The sequence below is a fragment of the Vidua macroura genome, chromosome 1, assembly GCF_024509145.1.
Source record: "Vidua macroura isolate BioBank_ID:100142 chromosome 1, ASM2450914v1, whole genome shotgun sequence".
Taxonomy (NCBI): Eukaryota; Metazoa; Chordata; class Aves; order Passeriformes; family Viduidae; genus Vidua; species Vidua macroura.
The window spans coordinates 10,671,197-10,695,712 of NC_071571.1; the positions used below are offsets into that span (position 1 = coordinate 10,671,197).

The following is a 24,516-nucleotide window of genomic DNA, read 5'->3' on the forward strand; positions in this document are numbered from 1 at the left end:
ATTGTTGTTTCAGAAATGATTTATGCTGGAGAATGAATTTTTATTTTGTTCTCATTGTGCATGATTGAAAAATTTTGAGTAATCAATCCTGAAACATTTGAAACGTTTAATAACTGGTACCCCATGAAACAAAAAATAATTTCTGTTGAATGTCAGGTTTAAATAAAAAAAAAATCCTGTAATTAAATGCTTGTAAAAATAAGATTTTGACAGTAAAGAATATATTCTCTATATTTATGCAATCAAACATAATTTGATTTTTCATATATATTCTCCACATTTATACAATAAATCAGAAATAATTTGATTTTTCTTAAACAGGGGAAGCAGTAGCTCATACATGGTAATACTGTTTGGTGATACTGTCAGGTGTTTTTAGGCATATTGAAATGCATGTATTTGGCTTTATCAAGGTGGCAGAAATTAACCATATCACCAGCAGCCTGTTAAGTCAGGTGCACTTTCACTGCTCTCATAAGTTCATGGGCACTTTCAGTGAAGTTCATGGGCACTTTCAGTGAAAGGAAGTGAAACCATGAGCTGCCAAAATTGGTAGAAGGTAGTTTTCAGGACTTCTGTCATGAAAATTAATTTCTGCCTAAGCCTGAGTAAGGACATCTGTTAAATTTTGTATAGCAATGTTTAAAGTTGAATAATACATTTTTAACCTGACAGTGTCCCTAAATTACCATGTTTGCTTTCATTTTCCAGCTGGGTTTTAATTTTGCATGCATTTCAGTGAACTTTAGTATGCATAATAGTTGTTTCCTGGAAGCATTTTGGGGCTGTCTTTGCTGGTGTTCTCCAAAATGAGCAAGGAAGTAGAATTTACTTTCCTTTTGTGGAGGTTTGTTAGCTAATGAATAAATAATGCAGAAGCAATCCCATTCTATTTACATATATGCATATGGTTTTGAATTTAATGTTGTTTGAAGAACAGCTGTAAGTAAGAGGCATCTCTTCTTTTTAATGACAACTCAAACAACTCCAAAGTTTAGTAGAACTAAATACTTCCATTTTGAGAAAAATATTTAAATAGTGGTGTGGTTGGCAAAGCAATTTGTAATGTATAATGCTTGTCCTTAGTTTATCATAGGAGCCTCTGTGAAGCTGTTTTTTTGAAGTAATGCCAATAGAAAGTGGAAGCTGTGCATCTGCTCGCCAAGCAAAGCAGAAACGTAAATCACACAGCCTTTCCATCCGGAGAACCAACAGTTCCGAGCAGGAACGGGCAGGACTGCAGAGAGACATGTTGGAAGGGCAGGTAAGGTGATACTTGGGAGAGCTTGCATCACTTTTTTATGTGTTTCCTATTGGGAGAAGCTAAACAAACTTAAATATTGAAATACGTCCAGTAAAGCCGCAGGAGCAGCAGATTTTGTTGCTTGTAAGTTCTCACTGCCTTTGGAGATCATTGATGTGAATGTTGACAGTGTTTGAGGTTGTGTTGAGACCTGTGGAGTTTATCAGCTTCTGTGTATTCTTAGATGAATGGTAAAGCCATAAAACAGTGTAAACCCCAGCCTGTTTATTCACTGCAACCTCTCCCCACCGCCTGCAAAAGAAAAAGTTCAGGATTGATTCTTGCTTTCATAGATTTGCACTTGGAATAGTAGCAAGCCAGAAATATGAATAAACCAAATACTTCTTATAATGACTCTGATAGGGAAAATATTAGTTGGAACACTGTTCTGCATTCCTTTGCATAAAGTAAACAAATACTGCCTGTCTGACAGAAGTGTGAGCTAACTCAGATTTTTGTTTGTGTGGGTTTTTTCTTGTGTGGCTCAAATTAAGGTGTGCTATTCTGGGATTAAATTTAAGGGAAGAAACAGCAACCACAGCTTCTGTAGCTTTCTTAGTCATGGCAGTGTAGTGGATGCAATCTGGACTTGGAGTGTTGCACCTAAAAATTCTGAGATTACCTGTAGGTAAGTCTGTCAGAAGCAGTACTGGCAAATATTAGGAAATACCAGTTTAAAAAGTATTTATTGTCAAATTGACTACACAGTGTAAGTGTGGAACTGGCAAAGATGATGCAAAGCTTGATTTTTATGAGACAGTTGGTTTGAAATACAAATGGAGTTTGGCTATGAGAAACTTCACACTGAAGTCTGCAGATAACACTGAAGGGAAAACCTGGTGTTTTCTCAGTGTTGCGACTGTTTTTTTTTTAATTGAATCTATTTTTTTTTCAGTAAATCATAGCATTAATTTTCTGGGAATTAACAGAGCCTAGATTGTTCCTTCTAGTCATCTAGAGGTTGGAGAATCAAGTATTTGGATAGAAAACTCTTCATGCATTTGGAGCTGCTGCAGCCTTACTTCAGGAAGGGTGTGAAGGGCAGCTGATTGGTCAAGACATGCTGTCACCCCTGCATAGTAAACCAAAATGTTAAGCTGTTTAAAGTGTTTTAGGCTGTAATGCATAGATGTTTAAAGTGTTTTATCTATCATCTTGTTGGATTTTGTTGACCTTGAGCAGCTAGGTGGCAGATTCTATCAAGTAGAGGGTATTAGTGGGCCTTGAGCTGTAAACCTCATGAGATCTAGCTGAGGACTTTTGCAGATACAGAGATAACATTATTACATGCTGTTTTAATAAGCTATTTTAAACAATGCCAACTTTAAAGAGAGGAAAGGAAGTGAATGCATTTTACTCTGTTGGTTACTTCATAACAAGTTTAGATTTGTTTATACTTTCAGCTTTGAGAAGTGGTTTGAAAAACTTTTCTACATCTCCTTTTTAGTTGCAAAAGTTGTTGGATAAGTTAGTTTCTTCAATAACCTTGCTGTATGAAATTAGTGGGTAATTGATTTTGAAATAATTCTTCTAACTTCAGTGTTTCTCATAATAGTGTTTAATGTATTTAGTATTTTTGTTTAATTAGTTTTGTTTCAAGCTGGTTTTAATTAGGATCTCTTTTGCTTCTGGTTGTCTGTGAATGCCTGAACAACAGCACCATATCAAGGGAGAGGCAGATGAAGAAAAGGAATGATGTAGAAGGGGCTTAAGGAGCATGATCCCACTTCTTCCAGCACAGTGCCACAGCTTAAACCAGCTGTGAACCTGTGTAAAATTGCTCACAAAGCAGGTGTGCTCTGTATCATGCCTATGAGTGGTTTCTCTTGCTCTCTCTTTAAACTTGGGGAATAGCTTACAGAGCCAGGGTCACGGCTGGCCTTTCCCGCTGTGCCTGCAGACAATTCCCGGGGCTGTGGCGGAAGGTGACTCAGTTAAGTGAAAACTTTTTTTTTTAAGAAGTTTATAGCTGGCTACCTAGGTAAATAGTAAGTGTAGTAAGCCTTTTATTGTGGTCTACAAGCAACTGAAGAATAGAATGCTCGAGTAATATCTCAGGAGGGAAGGATTAGAAATTGTAGCTTTCTTCACACTTAGTTATGGTTAGTGACAAAAGTAGGTAAATGTTAAAAATACATTTAAAATTTTAGTTTGTCTTAAGCTTTGGTAATAAGATGCCTTGTGTTCACAACTTTCTAACCCATTGCATAGCCAACTTTTGAATTACTTTGTCAAACAAAGGTATTCTTTTTGTTTGAACTGGAAACATATTGATATTAAATTTTTTTTTCTCACTTTCTTCTTTTTAAAATGAATTGTACATGCATCTTGATTTTATAATTTTTCTCTACTAAAGAAAACCAAAACAAATACCATCGGTGATTTGAATTCTATCCCTTGAAAGAGAAAGAATATATAAAATGAATAACTCTACGATGCACAGAGCTATTTGTTTTGTGTTCTACACTAGCAGTAGTTTTAATTTGCCTCCTTGTTGGGACATTGAGATAACTGTTAAAATCAGTTCAAGACTGAAGAGCAATTTTATCAAATATACGTCAAGAAAAATATAACCCCCCAATATTTTGCCTCCTAGGATTCTAAGTTACCATCTGCTGTCCGGAATACACTCCTTGAACTTTTTGGACAAATAGAACGGGAATTTGAAAACCTGTATATTGAAAATTTGGAATGTGAGTATCTGTTTTTTTTCTCCAACTTATGAATTGTTCATATTTAGGTTATAGTAACACTAATTACAACACTTACATTGGATATTGTAGTATAATTAGTGTAGCTTTTCTGTGAGCAGTGTAGTAGTTGTTCTGAACTTGTAGTCAAAGATGGAGTTTGTACCTTTTCAGAAAAATCACTTTCTTAGCTCTTTGATGCAAGCAGTGAGAACTGATGTCTGTCAAAGCCAGTGAAAGGTCTGTCTCCTTAACACTGTAGGCTCTGGTTATGTTAATCTTCAGAAACTCCATCCAGCCTTTGAAGTTTTTGGCTTTGTTTTATATTTACAGGCTTAATTTTAATGATGTAATATTAGTAAATAAAATTGGAAAAGCTACTTGCTTGAAAAAGTGTAAAATGGGGTGGTTTTGGATCAAATGACTTACACATTGCATAACCAGCACCTGCAGCTCTTCAGGAGTTTTGAAGTCAAGCAGCCAGATAAAAATTCCAGATGTTATCTTAAAAAGATATTTGTTTGATGACAGTGCAGTTGTCTGATAATGTAAGTGATGCAAAGTGATGTAAGAGGATCCCAAGTTAAGTAACACAGGCCTGTACAGTAATACAGTAAAGCCTCCTTTGCTGGAATTTTAGGCTGTGTTACATTGGCTTGGATTCTGAATTGTGGAATCTGTCTGATTTGGGTCCAAGTCAATTATTTTTCACACCTAATCAGTTCCCACAGTTAAACCAGACACATTATGGAAAAAAAAAATCTTGCCTGCTTTTTTTGACATGTTCTGGGTTTTTTATTCTCCTAAAACCTGTGATTGTTTTGGTTAAAGGCTATCATCAAAAATACACATTTTTAAGTGACAATTTGCACAACTGAATTCTCGGCCTCCTGCTGAGAAGTTGGTTTGTAGCAAGAAAAGTAGAATTTCCCTCCCCAGCCTTCAGAAATGCTTGTCAGAAAACAAGTGGTGGATTTGTACCCTCCAAATTATGATTATTTTTCTTCTTTTCCATTTCTTTATCTACTTTCTTCACCTCACAGCTCTAGTTATGATTGTGATCTCTTTTCACCCCCCTGACAATTTCTAAATTTTTCTCTTCTCATGCTCAGTCTAGTATTTTTTTATTCTTGGTCTAATTCCTACAGTAGTGCAGGAGTTATTGTACATAGAATTTCTTAAAAAAATAAATTCCAAAGTATAAAAAATAGTAATTTGCAGCACTACCTTTCCTCTGAGACTCTAGTACTAGACAAGTATTTAGGGTGAATGCTATTTTGTGATTAATAAAACCTGTGTTAAGAAAGGATTCTGTGGCTCAAATATTTATGATGCCACAAGTTTTCTGTCTTCTGCTGGATTTAGTTCAATACAGATGGGCCATGTATTTCACAGAAATGGTTTTGTTAAACCTTAGCCTCATTTATTAGTAAGAGTAATTAGAAGCCACCAATACGTTGCGTGGAATCTGGGTCAAGGTTGATCTCTGGAAAATTCAGCATGAGTCTTGTTTTATGTCTTGGTGAGACCTGCTTTTATAAAATCCCAGTTCATCTCCTTTCCTCTCCTTAATATAAAATAGCTTACTTACTAACCATAACAGTTCTTAAATAGTGTGCTAATGCTGTTATTAATGATAGCCAGTTTTGGTAGTAACGTGAATTTCTGGATCTGTTAGTGCGTAGGGAGATTGATACACTGAATGAGCGCTTAGCGGGGGAAGGACAGACAATTGATGGTGCTGAACTGAGCAAAGGACAACTGAAAACCAAAGGTAAGAGAGCCACAAAGAATCCTAAACCAGTATTTTTGACTTCACTTTTTTGTACTTCACTGACCAAAACTTAGAATGTTACTGAAGGGAATGAATACCAGTTACTTATACAAACAAGCTAATGCTGTATTTGAAATATCTTCCATTGAATTTATTTGTCTCAACAGCCAGCCATAGTACCAGTCAGCTTTCTCAGAAATTAAAGACAACTTACAAGGCATCTACTAGCAAGGTATGAGACAAATTAAATCTCTACTCGTCCATGTGTACATCCATGTAAGACTAATGTGACTATCTTTTAAGTTGTAAATTGTGGTTTCTTTAAGCTGGGTAGTAAGTAAATCTGCCTCCTAAGGAGCAGTATGTTTATCCTGGATTCATCAATGACCCATTACTTCAACCAAACCATATGATATTGTTACAATAATTGCTCACCTTTTTTGAAGAAGAGATATTGGAGGGGAGAGAGTGTGCCCATGTGTATGTGGGAAGTGATGTTTTGTAAATAGAACTAAAAAAATAATTCTGTTTCTGAGGGAAATAGAGAACTTGCTAGTGGATTTCTGAATAAAGATTTGAATATTGCAGTTGAAATGGGGATTTAAGTAGGTGCCTCTATGTGTGCTATTACACGTTTCTTTTTTAAACTAATTTTTATTTTTAGCTATGAGATTAGAACAGTTTGTTTTCTTTATGTTGCAAGCCTTGCTCATCAGTAGCTAGTGATCTTTTTTTTGCTTGGTGTTCTGGCACAGTTAACCTTTCTGATGCTTTTCATTTTGTACATCTGTATCAGCCTGGTATTTTTGTTTTCCTCACTCTCTTCCCTTTTTACATTTTTGCAGACAGTTTACCTGCTGCTCTTTTTTCTCTGTATCAGAGTCATTTAATGATACATTATTAAGGTTAAATAAAATGTGAGGAAACCTCAGTGGAATCTGGTATGTGAACCGGCTGTATAGGCAGCTCTGTGGTGACCTGTAATGTAGGCTGATATGTGGTGTCTAGGTGTCTTGGAAATGCTTTCTCTTAAGTATGAAAGTTTGAGAGTAAGATCAGGGTAGTGAAATAGACTCAAGCTACTGTGGTTTATTCGGTCTCCTTTTTATTTTAGTGTTTTTCAAACTTTTATTCTTGCCAATTTGATGCATAAAGGTGCCTCTTTCTCAAGACTTAATGACTTGCAAATTCTTTAATGAGACCACTTAAATAGTGACAACATGATATTAATAGGGACTGTATAGTTTTGGTACACCTACTATGTAGTTATGAATTAGTACCATCTGTAGTGTTGTGTTTTTTGGTTGTTTTTTGGTTTTGTTTAGGGTTTTTCTTTTTTTTTGTGGGGTTGTTTTGTTTTTGGTTTTTTTTTTTTTTTTTTATTTTTAAGGCAGGTGTTAAATCCTTGTCTTCTTTTACTTTCTTGCAAAAGGCAGACCTCACAGCTTCAGCATGGGAAGCTGGGAAGTATGAGGAGGAGACTCCTGGGGAGCTGATAATGCATGCACAGCAAAGCAGCCAAGAGTAGTGGAGCGTGAAGAATTTAATACCTGAACGTTATGCACATCTCTTGTATCAATTGGTAGCCAACAGATGTCTGCATGTGCTTAATGTATTTCTTTTCACAACTTTGAGTCATAATGTACTGGGGAGTAGACAGGAGCTGAAGAAAATTACAACATTTGAGAGCATCTCTGTCCAGTGTGTTCTTTGAAACCTTAATGGACTTCACAGAGGTGCTTTATTTTGACCTCTCCTTCCTCCCCACACAGAAGAGTCAAAGCTGTAAACTTTTGCCTCTTGACCCACAGAGAGACTATAGCAATGAGTTAGGAAAGAACATAACTTTCTAACAAACCATGATTTTTCCATCTGTACCTTGACTGGATGTAGTTCCCCAATACCCTGTCTGAGGAAAAACACATTTAGAGTTTTAAGAGTCCAACAGCTTTGAAATTCTTATGGCTGTACTTTCTATGAGCATTGAATGAACAATGCTGTTTCTCAAAATGGTTGTGTTCCAAACTCATTGGGGTAGTAGATCACAAGTTTTATCTTCAGCCCTACCTTATGCTACTACCATACAGGGAGTTTCTTGTGTGTGTGGCTTTTTGGATTGGTTGGTGGGGTTTTTTTTTGCCTGTGGAAGATTAAAAGAGGCTTAAGTTTTACAAACCAATTGTTTTGTGTAATTGCACACAACTACATTTTTCAGATTGGCAGTGCATATAGAATTAATTTTTTTCCTGAAAAAACCTTTCACTATTTGCTTAATCTAATGAGAAGGCTGATCCTTGACTGCTTTAATATTGGTAAAAAACACTAGGACATGGTAAGAAATACTAAAGCAATCTGTTCATTCTCTTGGGGAAAATGCTGAAGTGAACATTCTTAATTCAAGCCCTTCATATGAAATTTCCATACTGGAATATTTTTCATCACTTAGCTATATATCAAGTTGGCAAAACTGATTTCAGAAAAGCATGGTTTTAGCAGCAAGGGTTATCCACCACTGTCCAAATCCTGAAGAGGTAGAGTAGATTTAACACTTGGTACTCTTAAAACTCATTTTTTGTTAATGGACAAGATTCTGTAATTTAACTACTGTTGGTTTTAGATGGAGGAATCACTATATGAAATCCATGTTTTGATATTAACAAAATGTAATGGCGGCTGTTAATGATGCCTGGCTTATGAAAGTTGTTGCAACACCAGGGAAGCATCAATTGTTTATGCAGAGTCCTAAAATAAACTGAAATGATGTAACTTGCTCCATGCAAACTAAATTCCAGGATCTCTAATTTGTCTAGATCAAGATAAAGACTCTTAAAATAAAGTATTTATGCACCTTAGTTAAGAGGAATAAAACATTTTTGACTGTGTAGTTTTGCCCTCACTGCTTAAAGTTGCTTCACAGGACATTCTCTTCATCAGGCACAGTGTAATGCTGCTGGACTGGTCCTGGGTTGATCAAGTTTTCATTCTTATTTCTAATGTGCCCTGCCTCTTTGGTGCAGGGTGCCTCACTCTGCTTGCCATGCAGAGTTTCAGTTTGTATTCAGTTTTCACTTGTTTACGTAGTAAACAATTGTTTCCCTATTAACAAATCTTTTTGTAGAAGGAAGTACATGAAACTGTATCAATTTAAGAAAGAGGACAGACAAAGGTGAAACACATTCAGGATGTGGTTGGTCATTTATTTATTATATATTATTATATTATTATTAATAATATTATATTATTATTAAATATTATATATTTATATATGATGATCTACAGAAGTTACTTCAGAAATTTTGTGAACTACGGAGACCTCTTTTTAGCAAGTTGCATGTTCTTTAAATATTTCTTTTCCTGTCTTGGGACATTGTTTATGCATGTTTAGCAAAGCAGGAAGTAGTCCAGGCCCTGTCTAGTTTATCCAATTGCTGGTATGCGAGCTGAAGGGCAGCAAAAAAAGAAAGGAAAAAAAAGCTTGGAAAAAGTATGTGTTGAGTAAATATCTGTATCAGGATATTTACTGTTGGATAGTGTTCTTGAACTCTTTTCTTCTGTGTGTTAATTAAAGACTGCTAATACCTCAAAAGGAGTTTTACATCCTTGCTGTTAAATGACCGGTGAAACCACTGTCCAGCAGTTTTGGAAATTCTGTTTGTTGATGGGTAGGGGATAGTTTCTCCTAGAAAACTTTTGCATGGAGGGTTTGACTCAACATTAGAAAGACAGAATGGAATGCAAGCACGGGCTGAGTTGGAAAATACCAAGTTTGGAGTTTGAACACACTGCAGTATTAGTCCTTTCCTGTTAGTATTTAATTCAGCTGTTCCACTTCTCATACATGAGTCCGTTTAATTTAAGGACTGTATTCAATGTGAAAGTTGTATCTGTAGGATTGTGTTCAAAATTTAGGAAATTCTGCAGTATGGTTGAACTAGTAATCTTTACTATTAGCCCATTTTCTTTTCAGTGCATCTGTAATGACTGTTCCTTCTGCTGCTGTAAAACCAAAATGCATATTAGCTGATAATTTGGAATTCAAATAGGGCATTATGATTTCATCATTGGAGAGTTGACATGCTCAGGATTTGGAATGCTCTTGCAGATTTTCTTTTAGCTTTAAAAACCTTTTTTGAAGTAATTTGCTTTAATGACATACTTAAGACCTTCTATTTTAATACCAGAAACTAATGTGATTTTAACCTTAGTTTATTGAATCTGAAATGTAGACGTAATTAACTTTCTAACTTTTACTAAGCTGTAGGTAAGTCTTAATGTGATTTGTGTTGATGTATTTAAAGGTTTTGATTTAACTGGTCAAATACCTGCCTGTAATTCCACGCTGAGGAAAACACTGATAAATTGAAGTTGTCTTTTTGTTTCAGTTTAACAAAGCTTTTGAGGTAGTCTTTCTCAAAGAAGAGTCATGAGCTTCAAGACTCATGGGGTAAAATAGAGTATTTGTAATGGTGGTCTTAACTTTTTTAAGCCATCTTTTCATAACTCTTGGTTTCAATTGTCACTGGAAGTGTCCAGCAAGAGAAGCTTTTTTTTTTTGAATATTGCAATTTCCTTTATCATAAAAGGTGGAATTTCTGCAATTTGCATCCTTTCTGTAGATGCTGAGTGTTTTGAGCATTCCTGCACTGTAGTGACTTTTAGTTTTACTGTTTTACTAGACTTTTCTTCCTTTTGTTTGATATTACTTATGCACATAGTAATTTGGATTTAATGAGCCTTCCTCTGTTTTTCCCCTAATAGCTTCACTTTGAGGGAGCATGCTTATCAAATGTTTAGATGAGTTTGACATATTTTTTTAAAAGCTTCATTACACAAATAAACAGGCATAAGCTCTCAGGTTGATGTTTGATTTGATTAGCTTTGTGCAGTTTTAAAGAAAAACAGCAGTGAGTGTTTTAAATTGGAATGTTTCTGGGTTTGACTAGAATTATATAATAAGTACATTTTTTGCAAAGACATTACACTGGCTAGCAGGGACTGTCTGAGTTACCAGATGTACTTGTTTGGGAATAAGCAAGGGAAGTTGTAAAATCTTTTGCTGGATTTGTTTTTTTTTTTTTTTTTTTCCATTAAAATCCTTACCCAGACTGAATGAGAAATGCACTCTGCACTTGTCATTATTCCAATAGAATAGTTTGTCTTGCATTCTGTAAAAGGGCTGCTATTAAAAAGGAAAAAAAAAAAAAAAAGGAGGGGTATGTTTGCATCCCAACTTGCTTTCCTACCATCAAATTTCAAATTTTTGACAGTAGTGATTTGTCAGAATATTAAAGAATCATGGAAAAGCTATTATCTATTTTTACTTGTGAGATAATTACCTAATCTTGGATCAATGTGGAAAAAAATGTTGGTGTCTCTGCTATTTCAGATTGTATCCAGTTTTAAAACTACAACATCAAGGGCAATCTGTCAACTGGTAAAGGAATATGTTGGCCACAGGGATGGTATTTGGGATGTCAGTGTCGCGAAAACTCAGCCAGTGGTGTTGGGAACTGCCTCTGCTGGTAAAGTTTTGTGTTGCTTGAATTTTTAGAAAATTCTCATTAAGTCCCTAAGCTATAGCAAATACAGATCAAAAGCATACTCAAAAACTGAGCTTCACACTGAAAGAGTCCTTTTAAAGAAATTCTGTAGCTGAAAAATTCTTAACATTGTAATTTCCTTTCCCTTAGAAGGTTCAAGCATGCTTGTTGGTCTTTCTAAAGTGTGTACCAGTTCACTTCCATGCAGGTCACACTCTCCTTAGTGAGCTCTGGCATGTTGGGTAGGGTGGGTGGGTGGGATGGGGAGCTGCTTGCTCGGGGAGACCTCTGGCATAAAATTCCATACGGCTGGATACAGAGATGCCTGCAGGCTTTCTATCCCAGCATTGTTTAGTCTTTGTTTTATAGAAGCTGTACATGTGGTCATAGTTTGCATGTTCTTGTATTCTTGCATTGTCTTTTGCCTCAGAACACAGGGGCAGTTAAAAATCTTCATTTTCAGTCCTTTTTACTTTATTAGATTTATTCCTTCCACTTGAGGGAGTACAAGTACTAATGAACAAGTCACTAAATCTATTATAGTCCAAAAATCAATGTAAAGACTTGTGTAGTTTTGGAAAATTATTAGGAAAATAAATCATAACCAGATAGAATCAGTCAATTTGAAGTGACATTCTTTTGAAGCTGGAACAGAATCTGAAGGTATTGACTAGACTTTAATACTTACAGACCAGAAATCTCTGCTTCTTGAACTGAACTGTTACAATTTTTGTGTGCCTGCTGAGGGGGCACATTTTTTCTTTGTGTGGGACATCTTGTCTTTGTCCTGATTTGACTTGGAAGCCGTTCTCCAATTCAGCTTTAAGGTACAACCCACTTAAATAATTAAATTAATTAATTATTTTTGGGCGTGGCAGGATAAAGGAGTGGCATTTGGAGTGATTTCCTTTTCAAATTATTTTTTTTAGTGCTCTGCAGTGACCTGTATGCACTTGGGATTTCCATGTAGGAAGTAAATAGATTGTGCATAGAAATTCCTGTTTGTAGTGGCCGCCTTTTTCACTATGGAATGCTTTCTCTTCTTTTTTTTTCCCTGAGTTTCGTAATACACAGCTGGAGCATTATACAGAATTTGCCTTTCAATTTGCCTTGCTGCAAATTAATCTGATTAGGACAGCACCTTTACTTTTTGGGAGAGATGTGTACAATGATAAGAAAATGTTAGGTTTTGTATATAAGGTGGTAGTCAAGAGTTCTACATTTAGAATCTATTTCATATGGTATGTGCTACAGTGGAAGATAACTTGTTTGTTGAAAGGGTAAAAATGAAAAACTTATGTTTTTAACTATTTACAGCTGCTTTTTAATCTTTGTAGATCACACTGCTTTGCTGTGGAGCATAGAAACAGGGAAGTGCCTTGTCAAGTATGTAGGGCATGTTGGCTCAGGTAAGATAAGGGCATGTTGTGAAAACTGGGAACAGAGCATGGGAGGGGAAATGTGTTTTGGCCAGCTACACAAATGTTTATTGTGGTTTCACTTGCAGGTTTGCCAACAACATTAACAAGTCAATTGTGAAGTTCCACTAATTTTCATACAGAGAACGTTTTGTAACATGATTCTTTATTGGAGAGGCACATTAAGACAGTTCTGCAAATGCTAAATGAATAAACAAGTCCATATAAAGAAATTTACAGGCACAGTTACGACTCTCAGAAGTTAAATGTCAGAACTCATTGTGGTCTTATGCATGTGGAGAACAAAAGAAGCTTATATAAGCAGAAATTAGCTGTCTTGCAGGATCTGTGTTATATTTGGGTTAGAACTACAGATGCTAGGTGAATATATTTTTGCACTTCTTTGTTTAAAATCTCATATGTAATTTGCTGCATAATGCAAAGATCTTGTTTTTAAGACAGTTAATTAAATATAGGTATTTGTCCTTTTTTATACCAGTATGAACATTGTGGAAACTGTTTTCTAAACCCATCTTTGGGTGGGGAGGTGCAGTGCAGTGAGTGTCTTTGATGTTAGTTTTTGGTGTCCAATTTGACAGGAGCTGGATTAACACCATTCTGCCTCTTAATGAGTTAGAATACAGGATTTTATAGACCAAAACTGGAGAGCTTTTCCATAGCTTTAACTTGCTCTTGTGACCTGAGCACTTTGAGTGATCATACCCTGGGAAAGTGAAGAACTCAGTTATTGACCAGGATTGTTTGGTTAAATAACTCAGCACATCACACAAACTTTGTGGCAAGGGTACAGATAGAATTAAATTCTCTGCTTCAGCTGTGAATTGTACTTTTTCTTCCTGCTACTTGACTTCTAGCTCCTACAGCACAAAGATAAACTCATAGAAACAACTGGTAACTTGTTAATGTGTTCAGGTATCTCAGATTGTCTGCTGCATGGACCTCTTAAGTTCTATAAAGTCATGTTTGAAAACTTCACTCACTTGAACTTTCATGCTGGTAGTTTTCTTTTAAAATTGCTATTTGGATAACTATGAAAATAAGAAGTTCTAACCTGTATTTAAACAGATGTGTGTAAACAACTGTGTTTGAACAACAACAAAAGAGAAATTGTGTTGTATATAAATTTTATATAACTATATACATCTATAAATTATAATAGAAATAACATATTTTTTATGTAATTAAACTTTTTTTGTTTGACAGTTGATTTGAAATGGTGCAAAGGTATTGGGTGCCAGCAGCTAGTGCACCATAGAGTTAGTTCAGTTTAAGGAGTATCTTTTTAGACTCGTTGCACCATGCTCTCCCAACAACATAAGCATCTATTTTACTTGTATAATGGATGGAAATGAGTTCTGAGTTCTGTCTTGAATTGAATCTTATGCACTGAAATGAAATGAAGAGCTTTGTTGGTTGATGTTTTGATTACATATGGTTGTAGGACTGAAATCTGATTTGTGTTGCTTGCATCCGGTTTTCAGGCATTTGTTCTTGCAATGCTAAGTAATAAGCAGGATGTTGATGGTAACATATAGTAAGTTTTCACTGAGTTAGAAATAATTGTGAATGCTTTAATTCTCTTTATGGAATTCCAGAGCATTATCCCCTGTCAGCTTTGAATGTGGTTTGTTTATCCTCTCTAACATGAACCACTTGTACTAGATTCAGGAAATAACTTGCTAGAAAATGTGTTGTTGTATGTATTATCAATTGTAGCTGCTTTCCTTGATACTACACTTTCATATCACCTAAAAGATTACTAACAAAAAATTGCTGAAAGCTTAAGACGACTTGATTTTTCAATGCTTTTAATGATAAAATATTGTAAAAGAATTCTTTTACTGTACTGACTTAAAACTTTGCTTTGTTTCATACAGTAAACTCCATAAAGTTTCATCCCACTGAGCAAGTGGCTCTTACAGGTATGTAAAGTTTTTTCATATGTTAAGTATGTTAATCTTGATGGAAAATAAGTGAATTTGCTAGTTTGTTCTGGTTGTAGCCTCTCTCCCTATTGCTTGTCAGCATCCTTGTTGATTGAATTATTTTTATATTTGAAGGCATAACAAATCAGAGCTAGATCTTGCCATCTGTGTTTTTCATGTCATGTTGTCATTTGTGCTTGCCTGCTCCAAACCAGACACTTAAAATCATCTATCAGGTGAATGTTCTGGAATTCATCCCAGAGTACTCAACGAACTAGTGGGTGTTATGGCAAGATACCTCCTGATTACCTACCAAAGTTCTTGGGAGTCTGGAGAGGTACCTTCAGACTAGTGTTACTCCAATATTACAAGAAGGGTGTGAGGAAAGACCAGTGGAACTACAGACCTGTTAATTTAATCTCAGTTCCTGAAAAAAATATGGAGATTATACTGGGTACTGCTGAAAGGCATTTAAAGAATAATGCAGTCATCAGGCACTGTTAACATGGGTTCACAAAGGGAAGGTCCTGTTTAATTTATTTGATATCCTTCTAGGATAAGGTCACCTGCTTAGTGGATGCAGATGTCGTGGATTAAGTTTTTCTGGTTTTTAGTAAGGGTTTTGATACTGTCCTTCACAGTGTTGTTCTGGACAAGTTGTCCAGCTGTGGGATGAGCTGGTTCACGGTGTGCTGTGTGGGCAGCTGGCTGAAGGGCAGAGCTCAAAGGGTTGTAGTAAATAGGGCTGTGTCTGCCTGCAGAGGCTCACCAGTGGTGTTCTTCAGGAATCAATTCTAAGGCCGGCTCTGTCCAATAGATTTATCAGTGACCTGGATGCAGGAGTTGAATGCATCATTAGCAAGTTGGTGATATCAAACTGGGAGGTGCTGCTGATTCTTGTGAGGGACAGGAGGCCTTTCTGAAGGATCCAGATAAGTGAGAGCACTGGGTGATGATTAATGGGATGAAATTTAACAAGTTCCAATGCTGGATGCTGCAGCTAAAACAGAGTAATGTTGAGCACAAGTATAAGTTGGGCTGGAGAGCAGTTCTAATCCTGCAGGATTAGAACATGTTTGTTCTTACCATAGCAAGGACAATCTTGAGTTTGTACTTAGTTAATAATGAATAAGTCTATTTTAAACAGATGGAGTTAAAATCACATGGTGCTTTCTGAGCTGTAAACTGCCACTAGTTAAGCCGAGTTGCTTAAAGCAGAAGAGGAATAGCTTCACACTTGCTATTTTGGGTTTCTCATTAAAAACATTTAATGGAAGAAGTCATTGAATAAAGAACCCCAGTATTTTGAGAAACAGTAAATGAATATCTGGTATTGTATTAAGTGCCTTATTCAAATGCTACATATTGAGCAGTGTTGAGACTCATGTTCTGATGTGTAGTATTCAAGTGCATGTTTCACTGTAGGAATGATTAATTTGGTAGCTGCTTATATCTTGCATAATGAGTTATGTTTGAGATGTTGAGACTTGTTTACCATAAAGTTCATAACGGTGTCTATTAGGAAAAGATGCAACTTAGTATTGCTAAATGTAATATTAAAGCCTGTTTTTATTTCCCATGAAAATACTCTTACTTATTCTCTCTATCTCGTTTTTTTTCTTTTTTTTGCTTCTCTTCCCCTGTGCAGCATCTGGAGACCAGACAGCTCACATCTGGAGATACATAGTACAGTTGCCTACACCTCAGCCAACTGCAGACTGCAATGTAAGCAATCAGCTTGCTGCAACCAAACTAATTGCACAGCAATTTCATCAGATACAACTTTTATGATAAGACTGAATGTTAAATTTACATATAATTTAAAAATTACATGATTTCAGGACTGACAAATTGTGATTTAAAATTTTTAGTTTATCATCTGCATTTCAGCTTTTCTTTGAAAATAGACTCCCTTCATGTTTTCAAAACCATTTGGTGCAGAATAGAATTTACAGCTTCAAGTAGATGAATTGACTTTTTGTTCAAGGTACTAAGTGTATAAATGAACAGTCAAATAACTTCTTTTTTGTAATAATGAAGTTCTTTTTAAATTGGTTAAATTTTTGTAGTGTAACTTACTGAGGCACCTGTATTAGCTATAGTTGCTGTGGATTGAAAACTGATGTCAAAGACTTGTAATTTTGGCATTTATTTGAGTCTTCATTGATTTCTAATCAACCCTTGCCAGCATACATCACACTGTCTGATTTTGTTGTCCCCAGGCCTTTATTTAGTCAGTATTTACTTTAAAGTATAAACCTGTCAAATGCTTATTTTACTTAAAAGCACCCTTACTAAATTGTGAAGAAAACATAATTTATAGCAGGAGCTTCTCAGTAGGCTAAGTAGTGGCAAGAGTTGACAATTTAATATGAGATAGATTTCTGAATGGAAAATGTTTGATTCCGTTTATTTGATTTTTCATTTCCATTTTGAAAGAAAATACAAATATTATCTTTTCCACCCCAGGTAACATAAAAGAAAGATGTTTTTGTCTTGTTTAAGTGTAAAAGGAGTTCAGAGAATGATGTTTAATGATGAGCAAAAGAATTTGTGTCCTGTTTACATCAGCACTGCATGATCACTGTGTATTGACCAACAGACAAATACTGCTGTAGTGATTTGATTTTTAGTGGATAAAAATATGTCTGTAAATTATTGTCTTCCCAAATATTAACATAGTTATTGTCCTCACAGATGCTTCCTACCTTTAAAAAATGAAAGGAGAAAAGTCCCTTGATAATGTGCTGCCATGAAACTCTAGGGTAATGCACTTGCCAGATAGTAAAGGGGACTGATACTCAGAGCTAAAGCATTTGGAGGACATTTTAAAATGAAGTAGAAACATAGAATTATTTAGATTGGAAAAAAATCTCTTAAGAGCATCAAGTCCAGCTGTTAATCCATCACTGTCACAGCCCTCCACTAAACTATGTCCTTATGGGTGACATCTGCACGTCTTTTAAATACCTTCAGGGATGTTGATTTCACCACTTCTCTGGCTTGATAACCTTTTTGGTGAAGAAATTTTTCCTAATATCCAGTCTAAACATGCCCTGGTGCCACTTGAGGACACTTCCTCTTGTTCTATCACTTGTTCCCTGGGAGAAGAGACTGACACCCGCCTGGCTGCACTGTCCTTTCAGGGAGTTGTAGAGAGCAGTGAGGTCTCCCCTGAGCCTCCTTTTCTCCAGGCTGAACAACTCCAGTTCCCTGAGCTGCACATCAGCAAGTTGTTAAAAGGAGTTATTAAAACTGCATTTAACTTACTGGTTATATTCCTTCAACTAAATTTTTGATAGTGAGTACTGGAATAGGATGTGTGCAGCAGAATTAATTTACCCACATTCACATTAAGGGGTTTGGGAAGCATTTACACTGCAAAATGTAACTTAGAGACACTCCTTCCCTTTTATTCTGCATCTTGTTTTTTCCCTTGCATTTTACAGCAAGTGTCTGGAGAAGATGAAGTTGAAATCTCAGATAAAGATGAACCTGATGGAGATGGAGATGGTTCCAGTGATTGCCCCACTGTCAGAGCCCCATTAACTTCACTGAAAAGCCACCAAGGAGTGGTGATAGCAGCTGACTGGCTTGTTGGGGGGAAGCAAGCTGTGACAGCATCGTGGGACAGGACAGCAAATCTGTATGATGTAGAGACTTCTGAACTTGTCCATTCTCTTACAGGTATTTGTTCACTCGCAAAAAAAAAAAAGAAATTGGAGGTTTGTTTTTATATGAGGGATTATTTGTAGATACTAAACCATTGAGGAAAGAAAGTTGTTTCTCTGGAGCAGGATGTGAGTGTGTACCATCTGCTGCTCATATTTTAAAATTGCAGTCTTGTAAATCCCCTGAGCATGAATTTGTCTTCTTTTGAGCTTATTATTTAACTTATGAAAAAATAGTTGTTTAAATTGAATATACCCAAATTTTAGTTCTTGCAAAAGGCTTTTGCTGTGTTCATGGTGTGTTAAGCAGCAATAACCTACACTACTGAATGTGAAATAAGTAGCATGGTTTTTGCCTTCAAATACATTCCCAAACTTTTACAGCAGTAACAGGCTTAAAGTTCAGAATGATCGCTACTCCTTTCTGTTTGGGAAGAAGAGAAAAAATCATCAGCATGTCATTCCAAGTGTATGTGGAAATGAAAAGTCTCATTTTCATTACCTTACATGTTCTCGTGTGTGATTGTAGGGCACGACCAGGAGCTCACACATTGTTGTACACATCCCACCCAGCGTCTCGTGGTGACATCGTCACGCGACACCACCTTCCGTCTGTGGGATTTCAGAGATCCTTCTATCCATTCTGTGAATGTCTTTCAGGGCCACACAGAGTAAGTGACAGCTCCTTCACAGGTTTTCTCAAGTTTGAAAAGTTGCAAATCTGCCCAGAGCTATTCCTGTGTGCTTTTGAGGTACTGAGTTAATTCCTGTTTTGTGAGACTGATTTTCACAAAAACCCCCAATTGTCCTCCTTCAAGTGTAGCACAGCAGTACTTAATTTCCAAAACAGCAGCCAGGGCTCTTGGTGTGCTATTGCTCATATGGTAAGTCTTGATAAAAAATGTTACAATTAAAGGTAATTTAAGGTATGAGGTTCTTTTTGGCATTGGTTATGCTTGCAGTTCGGGGTTATTGCTGTAATGCAGTGGATCAGGCAGATTGCCTCTGCTTGTCTTGATACTCACTGTGAAGTAAAGGTTACTCCTTTGAAACCCGTGGATAAAAAAGGATTAATTCTTACTTTTAAAAGCTTCTAATTTTTACATAAAATAAGAACTAAAAGCACAGGCACCTATTGCCATGTTCTGTCAAAACAGTGATTCTGATGTAACATTTTTAGTTACCAATTTAGGCTTAATGTTGTTATACTGACTACTGTTGAACATGGACAAATGTAGTCCTGAGAATCTGTGTTCTGGTGTTTACTTAATTTTCTGGTTTTTGGAGCTCTGATACATGGAAAATGCAGGTGTAACTTGGAAATACTTTACCCAAGGAAGCCAATCTTTTCTTGACTTGTGAATGTGTAAGCTTTTCTGTTTCAGAAAAAATTTCACCCCCTTCTAGAGAATAAAAGATGATTGTTAATCCTAGTTCAAAATAGAAACCCCAGGTGTTTATTCACATTTCTGGTTTTTGTTAATTTACATTATAATTGGGTTTCAGTAGCCTCTTTTTAATTTTCTCAGCAATTGACTAGCCTACGTATAACCAAAAACCTCTTTAACCCCCTCTGCCCTGGACTCCTGAGCTTGATAAATTACTTGGTGCTTCACAATCATCCTGTATATGTGGCCATCTTCTCCTGATAGAGCAGTAAGCTTGATTTTGTGGCCTACATCCTAGAATTGTTTAATCTCATCACTTTTGTATTCTTCTGTCACTTTTCCTAGAATGTTTTATAAAGTTGTAAGGGTTTGTATCCATTGGTGCTTACATTTTCCCCCATGGTGCATACTGTGTTAGCTGGTGTTTTGGTTTCTATTGATGAGACCTATAAACTAGCAGATTTTATGTTTTGGGAATGGAATAGACCTTGTGCAACCTCTTCAGTCACTCTTACTCTAGCTTTTAATTGTCTTCATATTTCTTCTGCTGTATCAACTGTCTCTGTTTTGTACTTTGAATGTATGAGTTTTTAGTATTGACATAGGCTTTTTCACCAAATACACCAGAAATTTGATGGTCTCAAAACTGATTTTACTTTTCAGTGGCCAGGGTTGCTGAGGTCTCATTTATGGAAGGTGTAATTCTGTTCCAGAAGGTGTTTCACTGAATGCAGACAGAGCAGACATGGAGGGGTTGATATTTTTGCAGTTGAGACATACTTTAAGGAATTTTATTTTTGTTCTTTCATTCTGCTGCCTACCAGCAAAATATTTTTAAATCACCCTCTAATCAACACTGCAACAATCTCTTCACATTAAGCACCATAGAAGAAACAGTTTTTTTTTTTTTTTTTTTTTTTTTGGCTTTTCTGAATGTCTGTTTGAATAATTTGCCAAGTATTTAATATTTTGATAGGCCCTTGGCATCAGTTCTGTAAATTGGATGTTACACTTGTTAACACTGGTGATTTAAAGTCCTCAACCGTAAGTTTTAACACCCTCTGGCTGAATAGTACCTGATGAGCCTGGCGCTCACAGAGCAGCTATTTTTTTCACCAGATCAACTCCTAATGCGCTATGCCAGTATAATTAGATGCCAAACATCTCAATCATGAGACCAGCATTCCGTGTTTATTGTGTCGTACACCCAAAATCTCATTCCAACCATCCGTCCCTTCCTCCCGGCGCGGGGTGCGCGCCGCAGCCGCTCACCAGCAGGTGGCAGCACCGCGCCGCGGCGAGCGCCCGCCCGCCCGCCCGAGGCAGCGGTGCGCTCTGAGCCGCCTTTAATTAGCCTTAATGAGCGCCTCTGAAGCGGTACTCGTGTAGAAACTAAAAGTGAGGCTGATGTGTTGAGAGACTAAAGAATCCTGTTACAGGCAGAGTATATAAAGCTTGTATCGAGTTAATTGATGTCAAAGAATGAAGAGTTGCAGTGCATTGTCCTGTATGTCAAAGTGATGGTGTGTCATCATCTGTGAGAGATTATTTGTATCTTAAGTGGACTGAGAAATCACCTTTCATTTTAGTGTCCTGAACATAGCTTTATTAAAAGCAGAATGTTTCTTATCATCTACTACTAAGACAGTTTAAGAAAATAAATTCTCTTCCAGTAAGGCCAGAAGAAATTGTTGTGATCATCCTGTTTTGATCTGCTTGCATTGATAACTGTTTTGAATTAAGAGGTAATTTTTGAATTGCCAACTGTATGTTAGGTTGTTCCAATGGAAAAGATTTCAACTTACCTCTTGGCAAATTCTATAAGTTGCTTGTTTAACTTCCTTTTTGTGCCTCTCTAGTCTGTCTAGCCTCAGATTCATCTTATGGTTTTTTCATCTTCAAGATCTTTATTTCTTATGTTAATTATGGAAATTTCCTGTATTTTCTTCTTGTATTTTCTGTTCTTATTTACAATTTACCTAATTTGATTCAAAGTTTGTTTCTAAGTATTTTTTGACATTTATAGACTAAGTCTAGTACATTGATAGTACTTTTGCCCTTCAAGCCTGCATTCAGCTGGGGTCTTTTTCAAAGTTGTATCTTACCACGGAAGTTTCCAGTTCTGTAAACATTGCTTGTTTACATTTTTCATATACATGTATGTGTGTATGAATATGACTGTTTCAGTTCAATAAATGACTTCTTTGCCTGTGCCATGCTCACATTCTAGTAAAAGTATCTTGTCACTTACTGCTTTGGATCTGCCATGCCCCTAGTTAATCTGTGTGTGGAAATAAGACTGATGTTTGCTTAAATATAAGTATTTCTTATTGTCTGGTTCTGTATGTGCACCAATAGGAATTTGTCTTGCTAGTGCTGTGAATCCCCAGTCACATCCCCATATGAAGAGTTTAACAGAGGCCTGGGAAAAGATTACATTTATGTTATAATCCAGGCACTAACTTGTGGCCTTTAACTAAATTGATCTCCTGAGTTAAAGCTTCCAAAAATCATACTGGTGACTGATATTCCAATATCTTTTTTCCAGCAGATACTGCTTTGAAATACATGATTGATAATAACAGCTGTTCTCCTATTGAGAAATTATTCAATTTAGAGGTTATTGATTAGGGCTCTTCAAACTGAACTAAGGTTTTGTTCTGTGGAGCAAAATGGTTCTGGCATCTACATGGCAGTTTTCATTCCACTTCACTTGTGCTTTTCTTTGCTGACATCTGCACTGCCCATCTAGTCCCAGCTGTGAAGGCCTTGCTTTTCCCAGCATGGTGGCCTGGTTGAGTGACTCTGGTATTGACATGCTCTTGACTATCTGCTTGATGAGTTTTTCTGTCCCTTTAAGCACTCTGTATGTGCTGGGGTGTGTCTTGATGTGTGGAGCCTTCTAAAATGTTAGTGCTGGAAATGTTTACCATTTGTAGCTTAAAAAAAAAATCTTAGTCTATACAGGCCTAGCCAGTACTTTACAGATTTTATACTTTTGTTCTGACAGTTTAGTAACACAGGAAATAAATTAATCCCCTGTGGGCAACAGACTGTTTGTTAGCTAGTGGATTCATATACAGTGTTTAAACTACAGCTTTTGCTATACATTTGAAGTATATTGATACTTATATGCAGCTGAAAAATTACTTGGTAAATAATAAAGGGTTTTGTTTCCTTTAATGATTGTCAGAGGTACACAGTGGTTGCGGACATTGTTCTTGAAATGCTTGGAAAAAAATATGCAGGGCTTCCAAGTCTGTACTTGCAAATAGCATCCTTCAAAGAATAAAGTGATATCTTCAGAAGCAGCTTTGGGTTGCTATCCTTAAGTGAATATCCTTTGTTAATGCTTTTTGGTTTTTCAGGAGTTATGCACTACTTTGCCATGGCAATTGAATGCATTTTTGGCTTTAAAAACCCCCATAAATTGGAGTGGGTACCTTTGTCCTAGCCCCCCAAAAATATGAAGTTTGTTTACTACTTTTCAAACTTACTGATCCTTGTGGCTAAATTGGGCCAGTGCATCAAGCATGAATGTGTGTTAGCTGTGGAATCTGTATGTGTGTTAGTTTCTGGGCAAACTCAGGAAAAAAATTGCTGATCATGGATCTTAATGTTATTTCTTACAAAGAGCTTATAGCCCTTTTGGACTGCAGCATATTCCATCTCCTTTCACTCTATTTGTTTGGCTCTAAGAGACCAGAAGGGAAAGTTCCTGTTCATTTGCTGCCTGTATGTCTCTGAATGTGCCAGCTGAATGGTGAGTTTTGCTTCATCCGGAGAACTTCGAAATTAGAGAATTGCAAATATGTCTTGTTTCAACTTTATATTTTCCAACTCCTATGCTTGCTGAAGACTCTCCATTAAAAAATACAAAAATTACTAAGCAGCTGCTGATTAGGATGCTGGGCTTAATTCTGACATTTAGTGAATTGAGAGTTAATGTCAAATTGGCATTCTGTTTCAAGAGACTAGTAATTGCTTCAGTTTTTGTGGACACTTGGGTTTGCCAAGGTCATCTGGCTTTCTCAGATTCTTGGGTCTGCAAGATTTAATTCTCATATCTTATTTGTGTCTGTTTTGAATATATTGTTCTTGAAAGAGCAAGTCATGGCAGGGGGAGAAGTGCCTCTTCTCCAGGCAGCGATGTCATTAGACATCCCTGTTGGAAGCAGTCTTATTCTACATGTGCCCAGTGTTGCAAGGTCACTGCTACATATTCTTATTCAACCACACTTTCTTGGTCAGGTTAAAGCGTGTGTAGATGTACTCCTAAAAATGCAGGCTTTGCACCTTTGACTAAATCTGTGCTTGGGCTTTTAGTTAAAACCTTTTGTGCCAAACAAAATGTAACCAGTTGGATGCTGTCAGTGGTGTTTGATCAGTCTAACACATCTGTTCTTTTCAAGATAGTCCTGTTCTTGCTTCAGTTATTAATGACTTTAGTGATGCTTTGTCTACCATTTTTTCTGTTGTTTCTCATCAGAGAATGCCTTAGGCATTCCCCATGTGTGGATATCTCAATCTAGCTTCTGTAAGTAATGCAAAATTTTTGTGATGAAACATTGAGTTTTCTTCCCAAGCCTCACTGATTAACTAGATGGTTCTGATATTGCTATTAATATTCCTACCTTATTTTGTCTGCTGAGGGACATTTTCCTCTTGCATTTAATTGAAAAAAGGCTCCAAACTTGCATTTCACACACTGTTCTGATCCTGCATTTGCATTTTGAATATTCTTTAAATGAGGATTATGGCCTGGGCTCAAAGCTCTTGGGTTAGT

At 36.4% G+C, this 24,516-nt stretch overlaps 1 protein-coding gene across 4 annotated transcripts in view; it reads left to right on the forward strand.

Moving 5' to 3' along the window:
- Positions 1-24,516, forward strand: part of WDR37 (WD repeat domain 37) — a 43,663-nt gene that overhangs the window by 8,479 nt on the left and 10,668 nt on the right. For all 4 annotated transcript variants that reach the window (XM_053987047.1, XM_053987041.1, XM_053987065.1 and 1 more), the window contains 10 exons: positions 1,087-1,264; positions 3,900-3,996; positions 5,672-5,767; positions 5,935-5,999; positions 11,154-11,289; positions 12,645-12,716; positions 14,624-14,668; positions 16,320-16,396; positions 18,121-18,358; positions 18,872-19,013. In XM_053987047.1, the coding sequence (XP_053843022.1) occupies positions 1,127-1,264; positions 3,900-3,996; positions 5,672-5,767; positions 5,935-5,999; positions 11,154-11,289; positions 12,645-12,716; positions 14,624-14,668; positions 16,320-16,396; positions 18,121-18,358; positions 18,872-19,013 (1,106 nt within the window). In that variant the 5' untranslated portion in view covers positions 1,087-1,126. The remainder of the gene's footprint in view (positions 1-1,086; positions 1,265-3,899; positions 3,997-5,671; positions 5,768-5,934; positions 6,000-11,153; positions 11,290-12,644; positions 12,717-14,623; positions 14,669-16,319; positions 16,397-18,120; positions 18,359-18,871; positions 19,014-24,516) is intronic.